This window comes from Heptranchias perlo, chromosome 32 (genome assembly GCF_035084215.1).
Source record: "Heptranchias perlo isolate sHepPer1 chromosome 32, sHepPer1.hap1, whole genome shotgun sequence".
Taxonomy (NCBI): Eukaryota; Metazoa; Chordata; class Chondrichthyes; order Hexanchiformes; family Hexanchidae; genus Heptranchias; species Heptranchias perlo.
In genome coordinates, this window is record NC_090356.1 from 5,687,426 (window position 1) to 5,713,059 (window position 25,634).

Sequence of the window (25,634 nt, forward strand, 5' to 3'; positions counted from 1 at the left end):
AGAGAGGGAGAGAGAAAGAGGCAACAAGGGGGGGGAGAAAGAGAGAAATACACCAGAGAGAGGGAGAGAGAGAGGCAACAAGGGGGAGAAAGAGAGAAATACACCAGAGAGAGGGAGAGAGAAAGAGGCAACAAGGGGGGGAGAAAGAGAGAAATACACCAGAGAGGGAGAGAGAAAGAGGCAACAAGGGGGGGGGGGGAGAAAGAGAGAAATACACCAGAGAGAGGGAGAGAGAGAGGCAACAAGGGGGGAGAAAGAGAGAAATACACCAGAGAGAGGGGGAGAGAGAGGCAACAAGGGGGGAGAAAAGGAGAAATACACTGGAGAAAGAGGCAACAAGGGGGGAATACACTGCAGAGAGAGGGAGAAATAACAAACTGCAGAGAGAGAGAGCAGCAGATAAGGGAAAGGGGGAGTGAGAAAGAGAAAAACAGACATCAGCATCAGGCAGAGAGAGAGAGAGAGAGAACCACAGCAGAGAAAGGAGAGAAGGAGACAGCAGGGAAAGGGGGATAAAGAGAAACGAAGACCAGAAGAAATAGAAACAGACACCAAATAAAGAGAGAGACACCAGGGGAAGATAGAAAGAACAGGGAAAGGAGAGAGAGAGAGAGAGAACACACTGGGGAAAGGTGGAGAGAGAGAGAGAAACAACAGGGAAAGGTGAATGAGAAAGTGACAGGGAAAGGAGGTGTGGGAGAGAAACAGATATCAGGGAAAGGGGGCAGCGTAGAGACTGGAGAGAATAACAGAAACTGGAGAGAGAGAAACAGACACCCAGGGAAAGGAGAAAATACTAAACTTGAGAGAAAAGACAGGAGAAACTGGAGAGAGAAACACACCCAGGGAAAGAGGGGAATAGTGTAGAAACTGCAGAGAAACAAAAAGAAGGGCAGTGAGAAATAAATAGTAAACAATTTTACAACACCAAGTTATAGTCCAGCAATTTTATTTTAAATTCACAAGCTTTCGGAGATTTTCTCCTTCCTCTCCACATCAGAAATAAATAGAATTGCTGAGGGAAGAGGAAAGTACTGAAAGGACGAGAGAAAATAGTGCAGAAACTCTAGACACACATAGATAGAAAACAATAGGGATAGAAAGACATCTGGAGAAAGGGAGAAATTTTACTGACATTGCAGAGATACAGAAAACTAGGTGGGGAGAGAAACTGAGAAAGTGGAACGTAAGGAATAGTACAGAAACTGTAGTGAGGAGAGCGAAAATAGTACAGAAACCCTAGAGAGAGAGAAACAGATAGAAACAGACACTCAAAGAGGGAGTAATATATAAATTAGAGCAAGGGAGAAACCAGAGAGAGCGAATAGAAACTGAAGAGACAGAAAAGGAGGGAGAGAAAAAAAGAGAAACTGTTAGATAGAATACAGTAGTTGGTTGGATGGATGGATTATAAAAATCAGCTAGTGAAGAAATACAGAAATCAGAACGAGAGAATAAATATATAGAAATCTGTGCGTTTGGAGGAAGAGCACAAAATACCAGGAGAAAGACAATTTAATAGAAAATACCGTAAATGCACAGAAATCTGTGAGTACAGGGAGAATCAGTAACAGAAATCAAAGGGGGGTAAAAGAGGAGTTAAATATGGTATGACATTGAGCAAGTAGAACAAAGCAAGTCAGAGCAGAAGACAAATTGAAAGGGAGGAGTGGAAGTAGACAGGCTAAAGAGACGGTTAAAGGAGGGCTGTACTTAAGATACACGCACACCTCGGGGGTGGTGAGGGGTGGGGCCAGATTGTCACTGGGGCCATCAGAGAGAAAGGTGAAATAAAAATAGGGGAAAAAAAACCCAGAAATTTGTAGAGAGAAAATTGTATTTCCAGCATGGGGAGAAAGAAAAAATCGCTGCATGATTATGCAGCTGAATTCTGTGACCTGTCAGTGAAGAGGCACATTGTTGAGCAAAAGGAAGGAGGGGAGAGGGATTTGGTGGAGATTTTGTACTGTAAATCCTGTGAGATCCCAATGAGCGCACGGAGGGACCGCATTTTAGAGCACCTGGCATCAGCCAGGCATTACCGCAACAAACGATTGGAGAAGCATACCTCAGCCAGGCTTCATGCAACCACATTACTCATGTAAGTGAAACAAAAGTGTTTTGAGAGATTGTGCAGTCCTGCTGCTTAACAAGGTCAGTAACCTATCTCTTCATCGTGCACACGCATCTAGGCAACGGTACGGGGTGTGATGGTACAACCAGGCTGGTTTGAAATGTGTGCCCCGTTAAACTCTAGTAATGTTTAATTATTATTAAATAATCTGCAAGTAGATTTTTCAGTGCCTCGATGGGTGGTGTACGACTGAAACAGAGCAGGAAGGTCCTCGGTTCGATCCCTGAGTTCAGTTCACTGATTGCAGCTGGGTGGTAGCAGGAGTGCTACAATTAGCCCTGACCCTCCTGGGCTGATCGATATGCAGTGACCCTGCTGTGAAAGTAGGTGTCAAGTGCAAGACAGGATTGGGGGCTCAACTGTGATGCCCTCGTGAATGACCAGTTAGCTGAGCTACGGGAGGGCTACTGGCACTCTAGCCCATTTCCCTGCAAGAAACAGCACCTTCAGGCGGGGAGCAGAGAAAACCCAGGTAAGAAAAATGACACGGGAGAGGTTTGAACTGCAGCTGAGGAAGTGTTGGTAAAGAAGTGAAGGTTTCTTCAGGGAGCAAACCTGCTGAAATTTTGACACAGACTAATGGATATTCTAGGACCTGAGCAAGATGAAAATAGTTTTCCTTTTCAGAATTTCAAAGGAATATGTTTTACTGTTCAGTGACAGATCGCTGTCAAACATAGGCATAGATGGCCTATTGGGTTAGCAACAGTACTTAGTGTGGTACAGGGCTATCTGTACAAACCAGAAGGTCCCGGGTTCAATTCTTGGTCAGTATTGACTGGGCTGATGTCAGCTGGGAAAACGGTTATAATTGGCTTCCCCTAGGCTAGACTGAGATGAAATTGGTCGGGAAGCCGGTCCTTGATCCTGATCACGATTCAGTGGCCTGCAGTAAAGTCTGCGTGTGTGTGTGTGTGTTTTTTTTAAATATGGGGTGAGGATGTGACCTCCACTCAGGTGGCAGAACAGGTATGGCATTTGGCATCACTGCCTGTGGCCTAGGGAGGGGAAATAAACGAGCCAGGGTTCCTGGTCCTAATCAGTCTTCAGTGGCTTCTGTTGAAAGGCAGGGGTGTGTAAACATCAGCTGAGAAAGGGATTGAGCTGATATGCTATTCATGGTTGAATAGCTTGATGCACACTCTGGGGGGGGGGGGAATAAAGCCTTGCATTCATATAGTGCCTTATTACATTCAGAAACGTCTCAAAGTGTTTCACACAATGAATTTGAAGTACAGTGATTGTTGAAATGTAGGCAAATGTGGCAGTCATTTTACACACAGCAAGATCTCACAAACCGAAACCAGATCAGAAACCTGTTAATTTTTTTTTTGCTGGCATTGTTTGAAGGAGAAATGTTGGCCTGAACATTTACTCTTCTTCCAATAGTGTGATATTTAACATCCACCTGAACCAGCAGGTGGGACTTCAGTTTAACATCTCGCCCAAAGGACGGCACCTCTGACAATTCAGCACTCCCTCAGTACTGGACTGAAGTGTCAGCCCTAAGTTATGTGCTCAAGTCCTGGTCCTGGAACCTTCTAACTCAGTGAGAGTGATACCAACTGAGTAGGGAGCATTAAAATCACTTTTTATTGATTTCCACTGATAAATTCCCAGATTTATTTTTTGGATTGGCGAATTGGTTAAAAAAAACGATTTCCTTCCAGATTTATTCCTAGTTGGGTTTGGAGCCAGAACAGTGTTGCACTGACACACTTACCAAACCGACAGTCCCCTGAAGACTGAGGTCATCAATCAAAGACCGACTCGGGTCACACACTAAAAGCAAGATTGCAACGGCTCCCCAGTGCATAATCTCCAACAATGTTTATTACCCCACCATCATAGAGGCAGCTGAATGGCTCGAGCCGCACCAATATACAATTTTACTTTTGGGGTCGTTTTCCTCCTCCTGATTTTCTCCTGCTTTTATTTAACTGTTTTTTTAAAAAAATGAAATAAAACAGGTTTTTAACAGGTAGTGAAAACTGGCATCAGTGGTCCTTAGTTCCGAGCCAAGGTGGCACCCAGAGAAAGGTGTTCATCGAACCAAACCCCAGCGCAGCGACAATTGGAATAAAAAGTCTACTTTTGACTTTCACAAATCTCCTGGTGATCGCAGGAGCCCAGCTTAACACAGTAACAGGTCGAATGAGCCCAGTTCCAGTACACGTGAGATGAGATATCTGGCTAATAAATGACTGAAAGTAAAAGTGAGTAAGTTTCATTTGTTGTTTCCGGGGTATTGTAGGACAGGGTCTGGGGCTGTATCAATAATGTCAGTGTTCATTCCCCGTTCCATAATCATTCACGCTGGCTTCATCCAAGACAGTGATCAATTTATGTTGATTCTGTTTCTTTTTATTGCATTAATTGATTCTGTTTGGCATAGGCTTGGTTTTGAGGTGTACATTGTGTTCCTCTCAGTGCCTTCAACTGCTCAGTTGACACTGGTTTCAGGGTTCAGTTAACACAGCAGAGCTGTTTGATATTAGGGCCAGTAGCAGTTGGCATCATAGGAACAGGAGGAGGCCATTCAGCCCCTCAAGCCTGCTCTGCCATTCAGTTAGATCATGGCTGATCTGCACCTCAACTCCATTTGCCTTTGCTCCATATCCCTTGCTACTGTTACCTACAAAAATCTATCAGGAGTACTGCGTTCAATTCTGGGCACCACACTTCAGGAAGGATGTCAAGGCCTTAGAGAGGGTGCAGAGGAGATTTACTGGAATGGTACCAAGAATATGGGACCTCAGTAATGTGGAAAGACTAGAGAAGCTGGGGTTGTTTTCCTTAGAGCAGAGAAAGTTAAGGGGAGATTTAATAGAGGTGTTCAAACTCATGGGGGGTTTTGATAGAGTAAAAAAGGAGAAACTGTTTCCAGTGGCAGAAGGGTCAGAAATCAGAGGACACAAATTTAAGATAATTGGCAAAAGAACCAGAGGCGAGATGAGAATTTTTTTTTTAGGCAGCGAGTTATGATGATCTGAAATGCACTGCTTGAAAGGGCGGTGGAAGCAGATTCAATAATAACTTTGAAAAGGGAATTGAATAAATACTCGAAGGGGAAAAATTTGCAGGGCTCTAGGGAAAGAGCAGGGGAATGGAACTAATTGGATAGCTGTTTCAAAGAGCCGGCACAGGCACAATGGGCCGAATGGCCTCCTTTGCCCAATGTCCTAATGTTGGGTGATTTAAAAAAAAAATTGTATCTTGGAATCTCTTCAAGGCTGAATCCCGTGCCCTGAGATGGTGACCTGATCCCTTGTTATTTCTCCCGCATCTGCCCCTTCTCCCCATCTACTCTCTTTCTCTCATCTTTATAATCACTTCCTTTAATGTTTTTTTTCCCTTAAGTCTTCCCTTCCTCCCAAGCTTGTTTTCAAGTAGTCATTACTTAGTGATTTACATCATCATCTCTTCAACGTTGATGGTATTCTGGATTATGGGTCTGGGATGTTGACCTATTTTTTTCCAGTTGAGAAAAGGTCCCTGGGGTTCAAATTACACTATTTAACCACTTCAGCTTCACTCCTGTGTTTGATTTAAACCCTCTTTGAATGGGTAACAGACCCGAAGCAGAGGAAGACTGTGCTGCCACTTGAAGGGCTGATCTGGTGTTTCAGTGGGGTTGAAGTGTTGGGCAAGTTAAAGAACCACATTGAGTTCCACCTGTAAGAGACCAGAATGCCGCACCCGTTCCCCAGAAGAGAAGGTGAGTCGCTGCCAAGTGCAAAAGAACTGGCCGTTTTAAAAAGTTTCTCACGCAGGCAAGAGGAAGTTCATCCCTGGCGGAGACCGTCCATTTTTATTGAGTAGTGTTTTTGGAGCCCCTACCCCCTCCCTTCCTAGTGGTTTTATTGTGTTCCACGGATTCGCTATGGGAGGTGAAAATGACAGTCTTTAGTTTTCAAAGTGAAGTATTTCTGCGATGCTGGATCTGCGTTGAAGGATAGCGGTTGTTAACCTCACTAGTTCAGTCGCTGAGGAGGCCACAGATGCTGAATTAATCCCGGTTGTGAAGCAGATGGTCTAAAGTATGGGTGTGTTTATAAAATGCATGTTTTTGAGTTGAAGCAGTTTAAGATGTTTCCAAAATTGTTGTTTTGGGGTTGGGAGAGTGCTAAAAATTGATGATCCTTGCATATCCTTTTTCAAATGACTGTGTTAAAAATGTGACTCTTTTACTGATCTAGTTTTATTTATTGGGCATTTTTACAGCTGCAAATCTCCCCATGGTTTTTTTTTTCTTTTCAATTTACGTTTTTTTAAAATTCCCTTTCGCCCTGAAGGTGCTGACTCACGCTGGGTACAGTTTCACAGGTGCTGGTTGCTCTCTCTCCGATACCTTGCCCAAGTGACCCGCTCATCCCATGCGAGCTTGAACAGCGAGTGTCCGCGGCACCTTGGGGGCGTCACAGTCGAGCCCGATCCTGGCACTCAAGTGTTTAGCGGGGCATGCTGCTTTCAGTAAAGAGAGAGGATCTTGTCTGATTTTCCCCCCACCCCTCACGACCCCTTCCATCTCCTCCTCACGCAGTCACATGGAGGTCAATTACTGCCCTGACTGAGCTAATTCAGCAGAGATCAGTGATTGAAGCTGGCATTTTCCTGGTCAGTGTGACTTGTCCATGATGCTCAATGCAAGTCCTCACTGAGCCAGTTAGAGATCCCCAGTTTTTAAAAAGTTAATTGCAGCATGGGGTTACAGTAAATGATGTTGGGGGGTGGCGAGGCCCTTTTACCCTCACCTCTTTATCCTTCTTTGGCTTTTCTCCCCAGAGACTCCTCATGTGCGCTAACCCACAGACTACTGGGACTCCCTGCCCAGCACTCCCCAGGGTGATGGCCTGAATGGCATTACACCTACCAGAAGTTCATCCAGTGTGTCTAACTTGCAGAGCAAACATCGGAGAGTCTCGTCCAACCTTTTTGCACGCTCTCTACACTGTGTAAATTCACTTTCCAGTTGAGTGATGATTATGTAGGGATGATGTATTTTCCTCTCCAATCCTCTTCCTTTATCCACCCTCTCCTGAAGGTGGTAACTGAATTTAGAATTTGGTCCTACCTACACACAGTACCTCACCCAAGTGCCCATTCACCAATGGTCAGGACAGTGAGTTTCAGGCTACCAGACTGTGTAGGCTGTAGTTGTGGAGCCTGACTTGCCTTGGATATGGACATATTCCAGCAGGGGTTACTTGATGGTGATTAGTAGTTAGAGTCCTTGCTAGTTTATTCTTTTGCTCCTTGCTCACCAGGGCATCCAGTCCCCGATTTTCTTTGTTCCACCATTGGCGGCCGTACCTTCAGCTGCCCAGGCCCTAAGCTTTGGAATTTCCTCCCTAAACCACTCTGCCTTTCTACCTCTCTCTCCCCTTAAAACCTACCTCTTTGACCAAGCTTTTGATCACCTGTCCTAATATCTCTTTATGTGGCTTGGTGTCAAATTTTGTTTGATAATGTAGCTGTGAAGAGCCTTGGGATGTTTCACTATGTTGAAGGCGCTACATAAATGCAAGTTTGTTATAATTTGCCACCATCACTCCGGCTGAGATTCATTGATTGATTGTGCACGCTCTGGGGATTGATTCCAAGACCTTTCTGGCCTGTGGCTCTTTTCTTGGCTCTTCTCCAATTCTCTCCTCTCCTCCACTTGTTTCCTTTTTACTGGTGTACTGTGCCTCACCCAAATAGCTACTCACGTATTAGATTTGAGAGTGAATGTTGGCAAGATATTTGACTGATGAGCATCACAGCAGAGCCCCATCCTGTCCACATACAGACTTCCAGGGGTCACTGGATTGTAACCACGAGTGGCGACCCTGGCCGATTTTTCCCCTCCCTAATCCAAGTGTGCTGAGGCCAATTATAGAGCTCGTTCTGCTGACCCCGGCTCAGATTTTATAACTCAGCGTAGGCTAGATATTGAACCTGGGATCTTCCTGCTTGATGTGGCTCAGCCACTCGTTGGATAAGCAACGAGTCATCAGGGGAGTGGGGGGGGGAAATCCCTTCAGGAGCTGCGAATGGTAATGATTTTTGTTGGTGCTTTATTCGTAGAGCACGTGGAGAATGGTGCTGAAGTGGAGACCTGGAACATAAGAACACACCTCCTTATTTTAATAGTGCATCGTTGGTCCTCTTTTGGGCTCATTGGGGGCAGGGTGGGAGGGAGGGAAGGATAGGAAAGAAGTCCTGCATTGTCTGCTGCCCTGGACACTGTTGGAGGCATGGAAATCACCTACTGTATATTGATCGTCAGCCATTGATGTCAATAATACTACATTCCTGCCACTTAGGGCACATTTATTGTTATATGACTTTTCCTGTCTGTGTCAATACAATTCCATGTCGCACCTCAGAATTCCATTTTGGGTATCACACTTGTGTGTGCAAATTTCTTCTTCCCCCATTTCCCCACTCCAGAGCCCTTTATAACAGTGTAAAATCTGGCTCAGCCATCAGCAATGCCAGAGGACACCCGCTAGTCAACGGAAAAGCCATGTGTTTAAAAAGTATCCCCTCAGGAGGGGACTTAAAGTTTTAAAACTTGCATTAGATGTAGTTGGGTGAGTACATACCATGGGTCCACTATAGTCATTTGTGGTTTTGAAAAAATGCATCTTGTAAAATTACTGGGCTGAAGAGCAAGCAGGACGTGATGCTCTGGGAGTGGGAATGCTGTGAATCATTAACTGTGTAAGACCATGAAGTTCTGGATTGATGCAATTTTAAATGAGATGACATGGGTACAAGTAGCAGCCATAGATATAAATGCCTATCATAAAATTTTTTTTTTTTGCTCAGCTTGAGAGGAGATCAAATTATATAGCCCTCAGGAGCTGTCTTTGGTGGCTTTAAGGTCACATTGGAGTATTGGTCGTCCTTTTTATTGGGAAATGAAAGGGAGTTTTTACTCGTTACTGACAATACGTTGCTGGTTTGTCTTTCTTTGCACCCTTTTTTTTGTGTGCACCCCTAACGCCTGGAGGAAGGGGAGGGGAAGGTGTGTTGCTGCTTTGTGGGTTCAGAAATGAGAGTAATATCCATTACAGCAAAAACTTGCCTTTATATAGCCCCTTTGAACATAGTAAAAACATCCCAAGGTGCTTCACAGGAGCGATTATCAACCAAAATTTGACTTAAAAGAGGAGAGAGAGGATTAAGGAGGGAATTTCAGAGTTCGGGGCCTAGGCAGCTGAAGGCACGGCTGCCAGTGGCGGAGCGATGAAAATTTGGGATGCACAAGAGGCCAGAATTGGAGGAGTTAGGTGAATAATCACTAGTGCGCACAGTATTTAACAAAAAAAAGTTGATTTAAAAAGCTCGCTGTACCCTTTAGGCATAGCCATCTATTAGCGGCAATTTTTAAAACGTGTTACAATGCGAAATCATATTACTAAAAATCTTCTGTAAGGTGCACACTTCCTGACCACAAACCTTACTTCCTGTTGCCACGATTTTAGGTTGCGCTTTTATGTCAAGGCTTACCATCGTAAATTGCTATGCCAACATTTCCTGTTCGGCTTTGCAATGTCAACTGTCACAGTGTAGTTGCAGGCTCCGACCAGTAGGTGGCTCAGTGGAACCAGTTTCTGAAGTCTTTCTCCAAACTCTCGCCATAAAATAAAAACTTCTTTTCATCAACTGAATGGGGGAAATGGCATGGACAATTTATTAGGGTAAGTTATATTGTAAAACACTCATCGTATTTTTAAAAATAGCTCCCTTACATAGTACCTTTCCTGAGGACAATGTTACAAAGATGAGAAGGAAAGAAACAAAGGCTTGTATTTATATTGTGTTTTACCATGTCTCTTGGAAACATTGCATGGTACATCAGATATAATGAATTGCTTTGAAGAGTAGTGACTGTTGCTATGTAGGCAAATGCAGCAGCCATTTTTCATTTGACAAGATGTCACAAGCAATAATGAGCTGACTGACCCATTAATATGTTATGTGGGAACATACAGGACCATATCAGTCCATCTGTTTGGTCAGTTTGCCTACATAACAACAGTGACTACACTTCAAAAGTAATTAATTGGATGTCAAGTACTTTGGGAAATCCTGAGGATGTGAAAGACGTTTCATAAGTTCATGTTCATTTGGTGTTGCTGGTTGAAGGAGAAAATTATAGCCAGGACATCGGGAGGATTCCCCTTTCTTCAAGTAGTGCCATGGGATTTTTAACATGCGCCTGAACCAGCAGAACAAGTACAAAGGGCCTTGGTTAAACGTTTCATCCGAGGGATGGTACTTCTGATAATGCAGCACTCGATACTCGAGTGTCACCCTAGATTGTATGCTCAAGTCCTGCCGTGGGGTTTGAACCTACAACCTTTTGTGAGAGTGCTACCAATTGAGCCAAGCTGACAGCTTATAACAAATAGGCTAGTTTTACTGTGCTCCCATTTCCAAATTCGTATTATCCAAAGCCTTGGTAGGACAGCTCAGGGCTGTGGGTTAACCTCCGATGTGTCTGTACAGTTGATGCATCCAACTCCCTGTTCTTTGTCAAATACAGTAATCTTGCACCCACAGAGCATTTCTCCAGCTGATCTAATTACAGTATCACAGACCTGCTGCTGGAAGCAAACTGGGCCAGAGGTTTGCGGATCCCAAATATCTACAGTACGCCGCCCTCTTGTCTAAAATTAGGAGCTTCACAATCTGAGAGATTTTTGTTTTCCTAGTGCAGTGTTTGGGAGACACAATGACTCTGAATGTTAATGGTAGCCATGATGTGGAGATGCCAGTGATGTCACAAGCTTTCGGAGGCTTCCTCCTTCCTCAGGTGAATGTCACCCGAGGAAGGAGGAAACCTCCGAAAGCTTGTGAATTTTAAAATAAAATTGTTGGACTATAACTTGGTGTTGTAAAATTGTTTACAAATGTTAATGGTAACAGCAAGTCTTCAAAATGGAATCGTCGAATTGGCTGTGAAAGGAAAATGAATTGACTTCTGTGATTTAACTCCATTTGCTGAATTAGGATTTGGACATCAAGTTGATTTTACTCCCTACATTGCAACAGTGACTACACTTCAAAAATACTTCAGTGGCTGTGAAGTGTTATGAGACGTCCTGAGGTTGTGAAAGGCGCTATATAAATGCAGGGTTTTTTTTTTTCTTTTGATGCCATGGTACAGTTCCACTGGGTAGGAGCAGGAAAAAACAGTGACCAACTGGTACCTCCTTTTAAATAGCTTTCTCTACATATGAGCCTAGATATTGGGTGTTGACAAGCTTTCCGATCTGATGGGGAGAGGGAAAAATCATTGGTGCTCAACCCTGTTCTCCCCTGACATCCATATGGGCATGCTTCCAGTAAGGGTCACTGAATGGGGATCAGGGCATTATCTCCTTGTCCTCCCCTCTCCCAATCTTCCTCTGTAGGTGAATATTGAGGCCAAGTATAAGTCCCTGCTGCCATGACAGCTGACTTTGGCCAATTCAAGCCTGGGCTGATTGTGGTGAGTGTGGCTCAGTACAAAAAACAGACTCTGCATTTAACAAGTGAACAATTGCGGCCAGGGGAAACCACTTAGATTTCTAAGTGGTCTTTTTTTGTTTTTGTTTAGTTATCTAACGTTTTGCTGCTGCTCTCTCTTTCCTAGGTCTCCCCCTGTGGACCTTACTGCTGGTATGTCTGTGCTCGATCAATCTGTTTTACCGCAGTCGTCGTCTTTTGTATTCCAACCCAACCCATGTCCCACCAACTTCAGCAACAACATTCCGTCTCCAGTATCTCACCATCAGAACATGATCACATTCAGAACCAGTGTGTCCAACTCCACTACCAACACAGTGACTATCCGCCATGACATGGCTACCTCAAACTCCCCCTCAGGTTCGTCACCTCCATTCAATGGCCTTCAAGTCCTAGGTCATTCACATTCTTCAAGACCCAGTGGCCAAAGGCTCATCATTCCAGAAACTTCCAATAATGTTGTTTCCAACGTGTCAGTGGGACGATACGGGAATGGTGGTTTGATGGGCAGCTGCATTGGACTGGCGTTGTTTGGCATTTGCAGTGGCAACAGAGCTTTGTTTAAAAGCATTGAAGAGGAGAGTGGCTGCCGCTTGCTGTACATTGTGGAGGACTGCATCCAGGATTTGGAATGTGCATTCAGCGCGGAGGTTCTTGCGAACACCAGGGTGGTACGGGGGCAGGACGCTGACATTGTGCTCAACGACCAACGGTATGGTCACCAGCTGCGTATTAATTCTGCACAGACCTGCACAGTTTGTTCCTTTTGTGACTGCAGCAGGATGGTTGGGGTAGTTTAAGCAGATCTAGTGATGTGCCATGGCCTCCTTGAGTTTGCTTGATGGCTTAGGGAGTTGAGGAGGAATCTCCCAGAATTTTTCCTGAAATTTGGCCATGTCTTTTATTCTCCTCTGCCTCCACCTGGCTTAACAGTCTAGCAATGTGGGAGGGAGATGCATGAGGTTGCACCATCTAATGGATAGGATGAACACGGATGGCCTTTAAGACCTTTTCTCAACTTTCTTTTCTAAGTTCGTATGAATGCTTTTCCTTTCCCGTTCGGTTTTTCCCTTTACGTCTCTTGAAGTGGCCACTCCTGCTAGACCGCCAAGCCTGGTACTTTGCCCAAGTGGTCATTCATCATCTCAGAGTCTGGAGTTGTGAGTATCAGCCAGCTGATGGGGAGGGGTGATCGTTGCAGCTGACCTTATTTTCACCTGGAATCCACATTCATGCACCAACAGCTATTTTTGCTGGACAGGAGCAGAAAGGAGTAGAAACTCAGGATGTTTGTCTCTTGCTAATCTCTCCCTTGCCGAGTTTGTAGACAGTGAGGCCCTTTATAGTACCCCTCCCGCTGGTCTGGATGAGATTAGCTAATTTGAGTATAGACCTTAGATTGGACCTGACCGGCCACTCTTCCTTATTTTCTGATGAGCAACAGTGTAGCTGAATCTCTGGTTCCACTCATTCAGCGTGTGAGTCAAAGCCTCCTTTAGGAGATAAAACTCCATTTTGTTCCTTTTTTTTCCCCACAATACCATTTCAGAGTTTCTTCGTCTGAAAGAAATCTTCAGCATAGTTTCCTAACCCCTAGTTTGTGCTGTGGTTTTGATTCTGATATCACCAGCTGATTGTAAATGAAAATGCAGACGTTCCTTTATTCAGCAGGATTTCTTATCTTCTTTCTCCTGTTTCCCGCTCCCCCCTCCCATTCTAATGAAGACCCAGATGCTTTTTTTATTTTGGGTTTTCCACATTTGTAGTTTTTATATCTTGTACAGGGATGTTCCTGTTCTCCTGTCGGCGTTGAGCAGTCAATAATATGGCAGAACTTGCAGTAGAGGTGAATGGCGCCCGAGTGTGTTGGATTATTTTGTTTCTCTGTCCTCGCGTTTAATGCAACCGATGTGCTTTGGTTCAGTTGAATTTTTTTTCTTGCAATCGTCACCTTTTGTACATTAGAATGAAACACTTCAGTGTTTTTAAAAAATAATTGGAAGCAGGGCTCTGGTTTTGAGACCTTTTAGAAGCTTTTCAAGTTGGTCTACACAGACACCTAATTGTTTTCTTTACTGTTTGCGCAGTGTCTCAGGAATCATTATTTGCTCGCTGGCAGAAGAGGGCTCGGAAATAGTACTGGATGCTTTACGCGCAGGTATGGTGTGCGTTTTGGATAAATGCAGATGGGAATTGGAGGGACAAGGAAAGATGATGTTGAGGAGGTAACTCTTGTCAGTTTGCTATAAAGGTTAAGTGGGTTACATTGTGTCCTGTGGTTCTGAGTCATCCAATACAGATGGTCCCAGGTTTGATCCCAATCATGTGCGACGTTAGTTGATCTTAACCTGGGCAGTTATAGGTGGTTCTATAACTGTCCTCAGCATCCCTGGACTAGGGAGGCGGAGTAATCAGTCAGCAGTGCTATTCGTGATTGCTATCCCGTGATTCCTGCTGGAAAATGCTTTTGTGTTGATATTTGATGAGGGTAAGAATTCGCTGTGATGCCCCATACGATCAAATAGCCTGTCGTCGCTCGGCTCACGTGTGAAGGGTGACCACCTGGATGAGGTGCTGGAATAGCTGCTGGCACGTGTGTAACTGTAGCACAGCCTGGGTCAGTGTCACGGAGGGGAGGAGGAACCAGAGGAATGGCAAGTGGAGACAGCTGATCGCAAAGACACAGATTTAAATAACATTCAAATAAAAGACACCTGGGAGTGATTACAAAAGTATAATCTCATATGTAATCAGTAATGGTAATGCTTAAGTGGTTTCTAATTGCTTATTTAACCGAGGTGAGGTTACAAACTTAGTGACTGGTGTGCATTGATCATTTTTATAACTTTAAAAAAAATATACATACATATATTTCCTGTTCATTACACTTGAGATGTTGCACATTTTCTAATGCCAATTTCTGCACTCATTTTTAAAAAAATAGCAAAAGATCAAGGGCAGTCATTTTCAATTGTAAACAATTTTACACCACCAAGTTATAGTCCAGCAATTTTATTTTAAATTCACAAGCTTTCGGAGGCTTCCTCCTTCGTCAGGTGAACGATGTGAACGATGTCATTTTCAAAGCACAGAAAAGGTCTCTACAAGCAGAAAATACCAGAGCCACAATGCCCACGACCACAAACAAAGCCAGAGCTCTCATTCCCAGCCAGAATAGCGATTAATTTGTGAACTAACTCAATGTTTACTTAACATCAGTTAGACTTTGTAGCCTTAAAGGGCCGCATACGCACCCTTTAGCAACAGAATAATACGTTGTGGTTTAACGGGTATAATGTTTCTGTCCTTATAAAACAGTGCGCCCTCTGGCCTCCTACAAACAGTGCCATTGGCGATTCATGAGTGTATGCCATGAGGTTTCCGGGACAATCACTTTCTTTCCCTCTTATTTTTCCCTTGTCCTTGAAGATAATAACTTGTGCTACAAGGGGTGGGTTGCCCTGAAGTACCTCGTCCGAGTGGCGACAGTTTAAGTGTGAGCCTGGGCTGTCTTTGGTGGTGGGTTATTTGACACTGTCTGCCAAGGCTGATCCCATCTCCGCTTGACGTTCACACGCCCCGACATGAAAGCTTGCCTCCTGGAAGCTGGATTTCATCTTTCATACTGAGCGCTTTTTCCTTTAATGCTCTACGAAGCCCGAGTCCACCTAAGGCTTGAATGCTTCTATATCTGTGAAGACCCTCCCAGCACTTTTCTCACACTCCTGCAAAGAGATACAAGTGAAGCTTGTTGTCTGGTAGCTCAACCTTTTCTCCCCTCTAGCCTTCAATCTTTCTCAAAGGGCCTGGCCTTTGCCTGTGTTTCTTAAGGAAGAAAACACATCTATTGCAGCAGAGTTGCTGGATAGCCATGAGGAGCAGGATTTTGGTCTGATTTCCCTTCCCCTCCCCCCACTTCCTAACCCACAAACATTAAGGTCAACAGTACTGATAGAAGCATCGTGTCCCACACAGTGTTTGAATATATATGTAAAAGCTCATGATCTATTATTAAACAGATATTTGTCCAGCTGTGTTGATTTTACTTCCATCGCTAGTTTTACCTTCAGTAGTTACCACAGTCCATTCAAGTCAGTATATTTATTCTGTCCAGCTTGTGCAGTATTACCATAAATAAGAGAACTTATTTTCCAGCCAGAAACCTGGGGATTAGGGAGGGGGAAAAGAGATAACCTCGTGATCCCTAATATAAGTCTCTAAGCTTCCCCGCCTCCGTCATCACTGCTGCTCAGAGTGTGGGTAATTCGAGTGTTGCACATGCTGTCACTGCTGTGGCCAGATAGAGACGGAGACTGAGAGTCAGAAAAAGGGGTGACCAGGAGCTGGAGACTGAGAGGGGAACGATGTAGGGAGCAGAGCAGAGGAGTGTGTTCCTCAGAGAAAGTTAGAGAACCAGTCACTACAACAATTCGAATGTTAAGACACTTTCAACCCCAAACAGTGATCTAAATTTTCATTCTTGTGTGGGAGTATGTACACTAGCTAATGTTCGCTACTTGAATGAATTATTGTTAGGCCTCGTATACAGGTACTCTGAGATGAATCAATTTTTTTCTTTGTGTTTCAGGTAAAGGGGTATTCTGTGAAAAGTTACTGAGTTTAGATAAACAAATAGCTGAGTCGTGCTTCGATGAAGCTGCAAGATGTGGGAAACCTCTGGTCTGTGGACTGTATAAGTGAGTAAACTCTGCCAGCTGGGATTAGTGCGTGAATCACCTAAGTGTAGTATCTGTAGGTTGTTGCAATGGTAACCTATTTGTTAAATTAAAGGGTGGGTGGCACCCCTCTCTGAGTAAATACACTGCCCAGTGTGGTACAGACCAGGAAGGTCCTCAATTTGATCCTCAATCTCTCTGTTGTTATCTGATCTCAGCTGGCTGAAAGGGAAGGGAAAGAAAAATCAGCCAGGCATCCTGATCCTGACCACAGCTGGAACATGTGGGTGTGTTTCTGTAAATATGAATATATCTCCCATAATCAGATAGCTTTCTGGCATTTACTTGCCTTATTATGGTCACTCGGGTGAAGTACTGGAGAGTGACCGGTGGTCATGGAACTGTACCCCGGAAAAAGGCTTCAGGGGAAGGTGGGAGAAAACAAAAAACAGCGGACAGTAGGGGCCTGGTATATTTTATTTTAAAAGCGTGCTGAAGGCAGAAAAGGACATGACATTGTTGATGTTCCCAACATTTTCGTCATTGTGACTCCTTGAATCCAGTTTTGGAATACTGCCAACTGATCTCGGGAGTCTGAATGGATTCCCTAGTTTCAGAATCCACGTTTGAATGATAATTCACTCTTCCGCCAGAATAAACTTCATTGGTGCAGATGTGTTATTACAGATCACAAAAAAAATATATAAACTCTGCTCTTTGACATTAATGTCCATTTTCTGTCTCCGTGCAGACGTTTTGATCCAGCTGTGCAGTTCTTGTACAAGAAGGTTCACAATAAGGCTCTGGGAAGGATCCAGCGGATAGTCAGTGTCAGTAGGACCTACCCATCTCCGTCTCTCAGCTATATTAAAAAAACAGGTATGGTCTTGGAAAAGCAAATTGCGTTTTCTGTGTTTGAAATACAGGGCAGGTATATGCAATTCTGAGGAAAGTTGATTTGGGAAACAAGTTGGGATAAAAAGAAAAATGCTGAAAATATGAAATAAAAACAGAAAATACTGGGAATGTACAATAGGTCTGGTCTGTCAGCATTTAAAAAGGGTTAATGATTCCGAAAGAAACCTGGGTTCTGATGAAGGGTGTCTATCCAAATCGTTAACCTGTATTATCGATTTTAACTTGCCGTTGGATTTGCTGTGTATTTCCAGTAATTATTCATTCCCTTATTACAGGAGCCATTCTGTGCCAGATCTGTTTTATCAGCCACTATTTTGTTTTCTCCTTTGTCCCGTTCTATTACACCATGATCCCAATGTGCTTCATTAGCTTTGGGTGTATTCAGACCAATGATAATAGGTGGGGAGCTGCAAGTTCCTATTGTCTAGTGGTAACGGGTCTGGCTGCCTCCCCATCCCCTGCCTTGTTGGTGTTTCAGCACACTGCACACTACCGTCTGCTTGTTGTGCACAGTGGTGCAATAGTATCAATAGTGCACCATTGAGCAGGTGTTTGTAAATAGCTACTCATCTCAATAAGTATTAGACTATTGCGTACAAGCGTTGATATTCCCCAGTAATGCACAGTGACATGAGCTCAGAGCAGCTTCTGTTCACGTTACATGGTACGTTACCACTTTGATGGTTAGAGCTGTCGACCTTGATACTCACCAGCAAAAAATGAATGGTGTAGCATTGGGGAGTGAGGATTAACGCCTGTACGTTATGTAGAATGACTCAGGCGTACACATTGATGCCTTCAAGTGGGACCTGGACCGGTTCTTGATTGGGGCAGAGATCAATCATATAGAAGGTAAGTGGATAATCAGATAATGAGCACATGGTCCATGTGATCTCCTGGACTGGTTTTGATCACCGATGACGGTCAGAGAGGAATTTTCCAGAGTTTTACTGCCTCCTTATTGGCCCTGGGTTTTGTTTGCTTCCTCCAGAAGATTGCATGGTTGGGGGGAGGGGGGTGGGATGGGGTGGGGGGTGGAGTCACGACGCTCCAGCCATCATGAGTGTGAGGCAGTCTTGATGGACCAGCTGGTTTTTTTGCCACCTGTCATGTTCGTGTGTACCGAGGTTGAGAAGAGACCGATGACCTGCTAAGGATCCCCCATGTCTTGTGACGTTTCAGCCTTTCTGTTGCTGGAACCTGCTCCAGACTCTGAAATCCTCGGTGCTTTGTAATATAATCACAGCTCTACTGTTCTGTACAGGCAAAACTGTCTGAGTTGTTCTCTTTTAAACAGGTGGAATATTCTATGATGGCGTGGTACACGACCTAGATACCGTCTGCTGGCTACTCGGAGAAAATGCTCCAGATACCATATTCTCCTTGGGCCATGCCTTCTGCCAAGGTAGAAACTGGATGAATCTTTTAATAAGACAGTGCTTGTAACAAAGAGCTTGTCTGCAGATAGGGAGGGGAAGAAGCTTCGCAATTGTACTTTTGAATCAGTTTTGTCAAATTCACATCTCAATCTGATTCAGGAGCTTGAATCCAGCAAACGAGCTTATGATTGAATCTTGAATATAGGTCTGGGGGGAAATTTGAAGGATAATATTTTTTGCCTTGCTATTCTCTACCCATGTGCCTTCCCTCAATTTGAGTGGGTGCAGGTATGTTTAATACAATTTTTGCTCCCATTTGAAAAGTAGTTGAATAGATGGGTTACAGTAGCCTAGTGATTATGGTACTGAACTATCAGCCTAGAGGTTGAGAGTTTAAATCCTTCCATGACCAGTTCAATAAATCTGTTAATTTGTGGGAAGGTACCAAATCAAAGCTGTCGGATTGTCAAAAAAACCCAACTGGTTCACTAGTTTCCTTCAGGGAAGGGAGACTCCCGTCCCTACACATGACCCCAGTCCCACACTGAATGTTAGACTCTTAATGCCCTCAGTGCAATTTGGAATGGGCAATAAATACTGCCATGCCAGTGTGGCCAACATCCCAGGAACAAATTTTAAAAAAAGTCATGCGGGAAGCAACCAGTTTTCCATCCTCCCCGAAATGACACGTGTGAAACTGAGAAATGTTGGACTCTTACAAAACCTACATGGAAATGTCATTTGAGAGTTTCAAACATCATTAATAGAACCTCTGCAAGTAATTTAATTCCCAATGTAGAGAGAGAGGTTATTTGATCGACTGATCCAGTGCAGTTTTCTGCACTTCTTGTGACTGCAAAATCAGTAAAAGCAAAAATGAACTTGCATTTATACAGAGCCTTTCACGAGCTCAGGACGCCCCAAAGCACGTTACAGCCAGTGAAGCACTTTTGAAGTGGGGACTTGTCAGCTTTAGGTTCTAATAATTTTTTCAAAACCCCTTCCCTCGTGATTATAAATGTTTTAAGTTCCTCCCTCCCTTTCACCTCTTGATTCACATTTATTTCTGGCATGTTATTTGTATCCTCTACAGTGAAGACGGACGCAAAATATCTGTTCAATTCATCCGCCGTTTGCTTATTCTCCATTATTAATTCCCCAGACTCTCTCTATAGGACCAACGCTCACTTTAATTACTCTTTTCCTTTTTAAATACTTGTACAAACTCTGACTATCTTTTTATATTTCTAGTTAGCTTTCTCTTGTACTTTAATTTCTCCCTCCTTATTATTCTTTTGGTCATTCTTTGCTGTTTTTTATATTCTCACCAATCTCCTGACCTGCCATTAATCTTCGTGGAATTGTATGCTTTTTCTTTCAATTTGATACTATCTTTAACTTCCTTAGTTAGCCACAGAGAGTACATCCTTCCCCTAGAGTCTTTCTTTCTCACTGGAATGTATCTTTGCTGAGTGTTATGAAATATCTCATTAAATGTCTGCCACTGCATCTCTACTGACATTTCCATTAACCTAAGTTCCCAGTTCACTTTAGCCAGCTCTGTCTTCTTGCCCTCATAATTACCCTTATTTAAGTATAAAACACTAGTCTTAGACCTACTCTTCTCTCCCTCAAACTGAATCTGCAGAGATTAACTCCGACCCTTTCTCTACTCATACAGAAATTGCAGCCCTTAAGGATGCGGACACAGTCTCGGTCAGTATGAAGTTTGCCAGTGGTGCTATAGTCACCCTCGATGTCAGCCAGCATTGTACACGGAGCTGTGACCAGAGGCTGGAGGTAAGTCACTGGAATACTACTTCATTAAAAAAAAATGTATGAGCAAATATGTTTTATGCCTTTATTTCCCCATTGATGGTTTCCTCTCGCTCTCGATCTTGCATGTTTCTCTTGCACATGTGCTGCTCGCTATCCCTCCCCTTTATCCTTTTTCTTTTCTCCCCTCTCTCCTTTTTCTACCAGCTTTCCTGAAGGCACAGACTCTTGCTTAGGGTGCAATTTCCCCAGCGCCAGTCTCCCCTGGTGCATATTCAGCTGCGAGGGAGTATCACAATGGAGATCAATTCTGTGCTCACCCTACACCCTCACTTCCAGCAAGGGGAGTGTGTGTGTTGCTGGGTAATGATCAAAAGCAGGAACACTTGTGAATTATCCCCTCGCTAAGCTTAGTGGTGTCTAGTGTGGTTGATGCATTTGCTATTTTCACTTCTGTATGTAAAGTCCAAAAAATAATTTCAGGGACGTGACCTGTGACTTCTTTTTCTTCCTTCACCCTGGGTTTGTGCCTCACGTGGGGGGTGGGGTGGGATGGGGGGATGAGGTGTGCCCACCGTACCAGGATGAATCAATGATGCGCACTTCCACGTTTTTTTGTTTTGAATCCTTCAAGGTTCACGGTTTGGAAGGGACACTAAAGATGGACAATCAGAACGTGCTGGGAATATCTGAACAAGGCACATCCAGGCCTGTGTGCTCCCACTTACGTTATGACAGATACAAAGATGCTTATCGAGAGCTGCTGAAACACTTCCTCAAGACTCTGAAAGGTTAGAAAAGGGGCAGAAATGTAATATTGTGTTGGATGCATATTTCCATTTTGGATTTTTTTAAAAATTACTTTTAGAATATGGTTAAATATGTCTGAGGGTGGGGGGGTGAGGCCCTTTTGCCCAGAGGCCGATTAGATTGCCATTTACAGAGCTGGATTAAGTGTCGGGTTGTTGTCAGTTTGTAGTACTCGAGTCAGAAGGTTGTGGACTCGGGGGGGGGGGGGGGGGGGCCCACTCCAGGACTTGCCGCAAAATCTAGGCATTAAACCAAGGTTCAGATGGACTCAAAAGACCCCATGGCACGTTTTCAAAAAAGAGCAAGAATTCTCCCAGGTTTGGGCGACTATCACCAAACGTTAACTGGTCAGTGATCTCAGTGGTTGTTGGGGGGACCTTCCTGTGAGCAAATTGGCTGCTGCATTTACGTAAGAAAATAACAGTGACTACCTTTTCAAATAATTAATTGGCTTTGAAGCTCTTTTGTGGGGTCCTTAGGATATGAAAGACGTTAGATAAAAACAAGTCTTTCTTTCTGTTTAAATTCTCATGGCTCTCCCCACTCCTTGGTTCCCAATTGTCGCCCCTCCATCCTTGAAAGCACTGACTCTTGCTGGGCATCAGCAGCCTTTTGACACTGTGTATAAGTTCCAGCAATGGGGAATGTTGGGCTATTTGAGTGCAAGGAGAGCATCACAACTGAGCCTTGTCCTGCCCTATCTTATGCCTAAACCCGTGCTGTTTCCAGAATAGGTCGGCAGGTTATATTATCCATCAGGCCAATCCTAAATCTTTTAATAGTTTGATTTTTAAAAGCAGTACCGAGCGCCCCTAATGCCTCAGTGGGCAAATGTCTCACGCAGTCTGGGAAGGTTTGTTCTTAGCTGATCTTGGCTGGAATAACAGTAATGGGTTTATAATTAATTAAATAACCTGTCATTTAGAAAAGAAAAAAGAAAGACTTGCATTTATATTGTGCCTTTTATGACCTCTGGACGTTTCAAAGCGCTTTACAGCCAATAAAGTACTTTTGAAGTGTAGTCACTGTTGTAATGTAGGAAAAGTGGCAGTTAATTTGCGCACAGCAAGATCCCACAACCAGCAATGTAGTAATGACCAGATAATCTCTCTAATGATGTTGGTTGAGGAATAAATGTTGGCCAGGACACCGGGGAGAATTCCCTTGCCCTTAATTGAAATAGTGCCATGTGATCTTTTACGTCCATCGGAAAGATGGCATCTCCGACAGTGCAGCACTCCCTCAGCACTGCACTGGGAGTGTCAGCCTAAATTATGTGCTCAAGTCTCTGGAGTGGGGCTCGAACCCACAACCTTCTGACTCATTGGCAAGAGTGCTAACAACTGAGCTACAGCGGACACATGAAGAATGGGTGGGCTACACCTATGGAACTGTACCCCAGTAAGATTCTGCTCCTTTGGGGAGAGAGAGAGAGAGAGACAATACTGATGGTGATGTGCACTGAGCTGGAGCACTGGGAATGCAGGTTTAATAATTGTTAGCTTGTTGCTTCTTTAGAGTCATTGCTTTTTATTTTTTAGTAATTGTCTGATCTTCCTCCCTCAGGGAAGGAGCAGCCCTTTATCACCAAGGAGAACTTCCTGTGGACGATTCAGGTTGCTGCGGCTGCGGAGCAGTCTTGGAGGAATGGCTCGGCAGTGGATCTGCGGAACGAAGCTCTCGATGGCACAGTCATTAAGACGGAAGTGCCCTGAAAAACAAACGCATGGCAGGAAGTGAGGACCATGTTTCATCACAAAACGCAACAGTAACTTGCCGGGGTGGGGGGGCAGAGAGGAAATAAAGTAAACGGAGAGTTGTTCTGCACGTTGTCCGTCACTCTTGTGGACCAATGCCTATAGAGGAAGACTTTTATTCTAAGTAGTGGGTTAGAGTGGTAGCAGAGATACCAGCCTGGTATGGGGGAGGGGGGCACGGGGGTGGAGTGAGTTACTGGACTGGTTCTGTACTGTCCCACCGATAACCTGCTGCTGTACACCTAAGAAAAGGAGCCTTTGGTCAGCAATTGGCAGCGTGAGTGGTTCACGGGAAGAAAGGGGAGTTCCAACATAAGGAAACATTTGTACGTAACTGCTGTAGGATCAGTAGAAACTCATCGTCTTTCCCTCCCCCTCGGGTCGTACTCCATTTGTGCTTTTCAGCAGCAACCAACAGCCTATTGTTCTCTCCATTGCCTACCTGTAAGAGTATTGAACTCCAAAACAGCTCAGAAGGAGGCCTGGTGCTTGTGTTGTAGGTGAGGCACTCCCAACAATACATCAGGAGTATGGAGGTCGTCTGTTCAGGCCCAGATTAAACGTCTATGCTTTAGACTACCCTGGGATGTGATGATGAGAATCTTTCCGTCAGTGAATTGGAAGAATATTTCCATTCCATTTCATGGCTTGATGACGGTGGGTTAGCGCAGGTGTATGTGTGACTGATCTGGCTCTGATTGCACGTTTTTGCTGTTAGTTAGATGCAATACAGATTTCTTTGTTTCAATACTGCAAGGCAGTTGATTTAACAGAATTGGGTCTAATGTACACTGTAGGTTCAAAAATAATTTATTTAGAAATATAAGTGCTTTTATATTTGTAATTATTGGAAGGTTTAGGATTGCTTAAAAACATTATTACACTAGCTTGACTCTTTAATAGTGAAGAGGCAACAGTTGGGGGGTGGACAATTGGAAAGAAAGTGACCCTGTTTCAACAGAATGACATGGAGATGAATGGTCAGTTTTTATTTAAAAAATGTAAACTTTTTAATAGATATAATTGTGTGCTGTGAATTTTCTCCTGTTTTATGCCAACAGAATGTTTCTTCTTTCTCGTATGAAATGCATTTAGTTTCACCGTTTTGTCAATGCAGCGAGTGTTAATTTCACCCCTAATGTCGCATCAACAGTCACACTCACTGTTCATTGGGTAGAGAAGAAAGAGAGAGCGCGAGGGAGAGGTCACTCTTGTTGTTGTCAGGCCAGGGTCCACTGCAGCAACAAACTGAGACCACGTGACAGTACTTCACCTTGAGAGAACCAGAAACACAGGGACTGATGGCAGCAGAAAAAAGCTGAAGAATATGGGTCTGTCTGCTCCAGCTGATCACAATCAGGGATGTCTCGGGAATTTCACTGTGCAGAACGTGAGGAAGCTGCTTGGATCAGTAGAATCCTCAAAGCTATTTATGATCTCTTTTTGTGGTGTAAGCTGGAGCTGGCAGTAGGAGGGTGTTTTTATAATGGAGGTGTGGGAAAACAGCTCATTTACACATCCCTGCATAGTCGGTAAGTATTGCCTACCGCAGTTAGACGTCTAAAGTTGATATGAGTGTTCGCTGGCGCTCCAGTTGACTCCCTGAGGGTCTCATCCTCTTGCCCTTGCGATCAAAAAGTGACGGAAAATTCGCTCCTCCGACCCAGCTGGCATCTTTGGCAGGGCGTAGCCAAGTTCTACTTGCTTGTACTAGAGACATGCAATAAGGCCAACTTCACAAAGTGGTGTCGTAGAGAAGTACTGGTGCAGGTTGAGCTGGCTGAAGCTTCCTGATGTGCGTACAGTTCACGTTGAGCGGATTTCCATAGTTTGGAGGAAGATTGCCACTCTGGCTGTCACTTTTTTTTGTGTGAAGGCTTCAAACCCTCCCCACCACCCCCCCCCCCCCCCCCCCCCGAATTTCCTCCCCAGGCTGTGGCAACACCCGTGAGCGAGAGAACAGGAGGTGGGGCAGCCTGACATTTCATTGCAAAGCCACGGTGCGGAGTCCGGCTTCCTTGTACGGGAAACCAGCAAGCTGTTGGGGACTGCAGTCACTATGGTCTGTTCTTTCCCTATATTGCGAGGGAGGTTATTCCGATGATGACGCCACTTTGTGAAGTTGGCCTTATCGCATGTCTCTAGTACAAGCAAGCAGAACTTGGCTACGCCCTGCCAAAGATGCCAGCTGGGTCAGAGGAGCGAATTTTCCGTCTCCTTTTGCTCGCAAGGGCAAGAGGATGCGACACCCCAGGAAGCCAACTGGAGCGCCAGCGAGCACTTATATAAACTTTAGACGTCTAACTGCGGTTGGCAATACTTACCGACTATGCAGGGATGTTTTCCCACAATTCCATTATATGTATTTTGGAACCTATAGAGCTAATTTGGTTTCACATTTAAAAATACATGCAATTTGTAAAAAAAAAAAGTGCAAACTAAAATTATAGCTCCCATAAATAAATTCTATTTAATTTTTAAAATATTTTTATATATTTACGTGTAGCAGTCTCCAAAATACACCTCGTTACATCTGTTAAGGTGACTGGTTATTGGCCTGAGTCGAAGTAACTAGGGGTACAGGTTCTATAACTGTTGAGTCGTGTAGATCTCTTGAATGTGATGTAGGTCTATCGTTAACCTTCCAATCCTTCAGGGATTGTACCGTGTGATTTAAAAT

At 44.1% G+C, this 25,634-nt stretch overlaps 1 protein-coding gene across 2 annotated transcripts; it reads left to right on the forward strand.

Annotated features, from left to right (window-relative positions):
- The first annotated feature begins 262 nt into the window (after positions 1-262).
- On the forward strand, positions 263-24,507 carry LOC137300955 (myo-inositol 2-dehydrogenase-like). Of its 2 annotated transcripts, XM_067970244.1 has the most exons (9): positions 263-2,101; positions 11,766-12,350; positions 13,726-13,796; positions 16,227-16,335; positions 17,066-17,193; positions 18,530-18,637; positions 20,293-20,411; positions 21,022-21,178; positions 22,764-24,507. In XM_067970244.1, the coding sequence occupies exons 1-9, from the start codon at positions 1,848-1,850 to the stop codon at positions 22,910-22,912; spliced, it is 1,680 nt and encodes a 559-aa protein (XP_067826345.1). In that variant the 5' UTR covers positions 263-1,847; the 3' UTR covers positions 22,913-24,507. The 2 variants fall into 2 exon arrangements, with proteins under 2 accessions (XP_067826345.1, XP_067826346.1); XM_067970245.1 differs by lacking the exon at positions 11,766-12,350.
- The last annotated feature ends 1,127 nt before the right edge of the window (positions 24,508-25,634 follow it).

Coding starts and splice junctions, on each gene's coding strand:
- LOC137300955 (XM_067970244.1), top strand. CDS start 1,848: ATGGGGAGAAAGAAAAAATCGCTGCATGATTATGCAGCTGAATTCTGT. Junction 2,102..11,765: donor CATGCAACCACATTACTCAT/GTAAGTGAAACA, acceptor TCTCTTTCCTAG/GTCTCCCCCTGTGGACCTTA. Junction 16,336..17,065: donor CTGGTCTGTGGACTGTATAA/GTGAGTAAACTC, acceptor GTCTCCGTGCAG/ACGTTTTGATCCAGCTGTGC.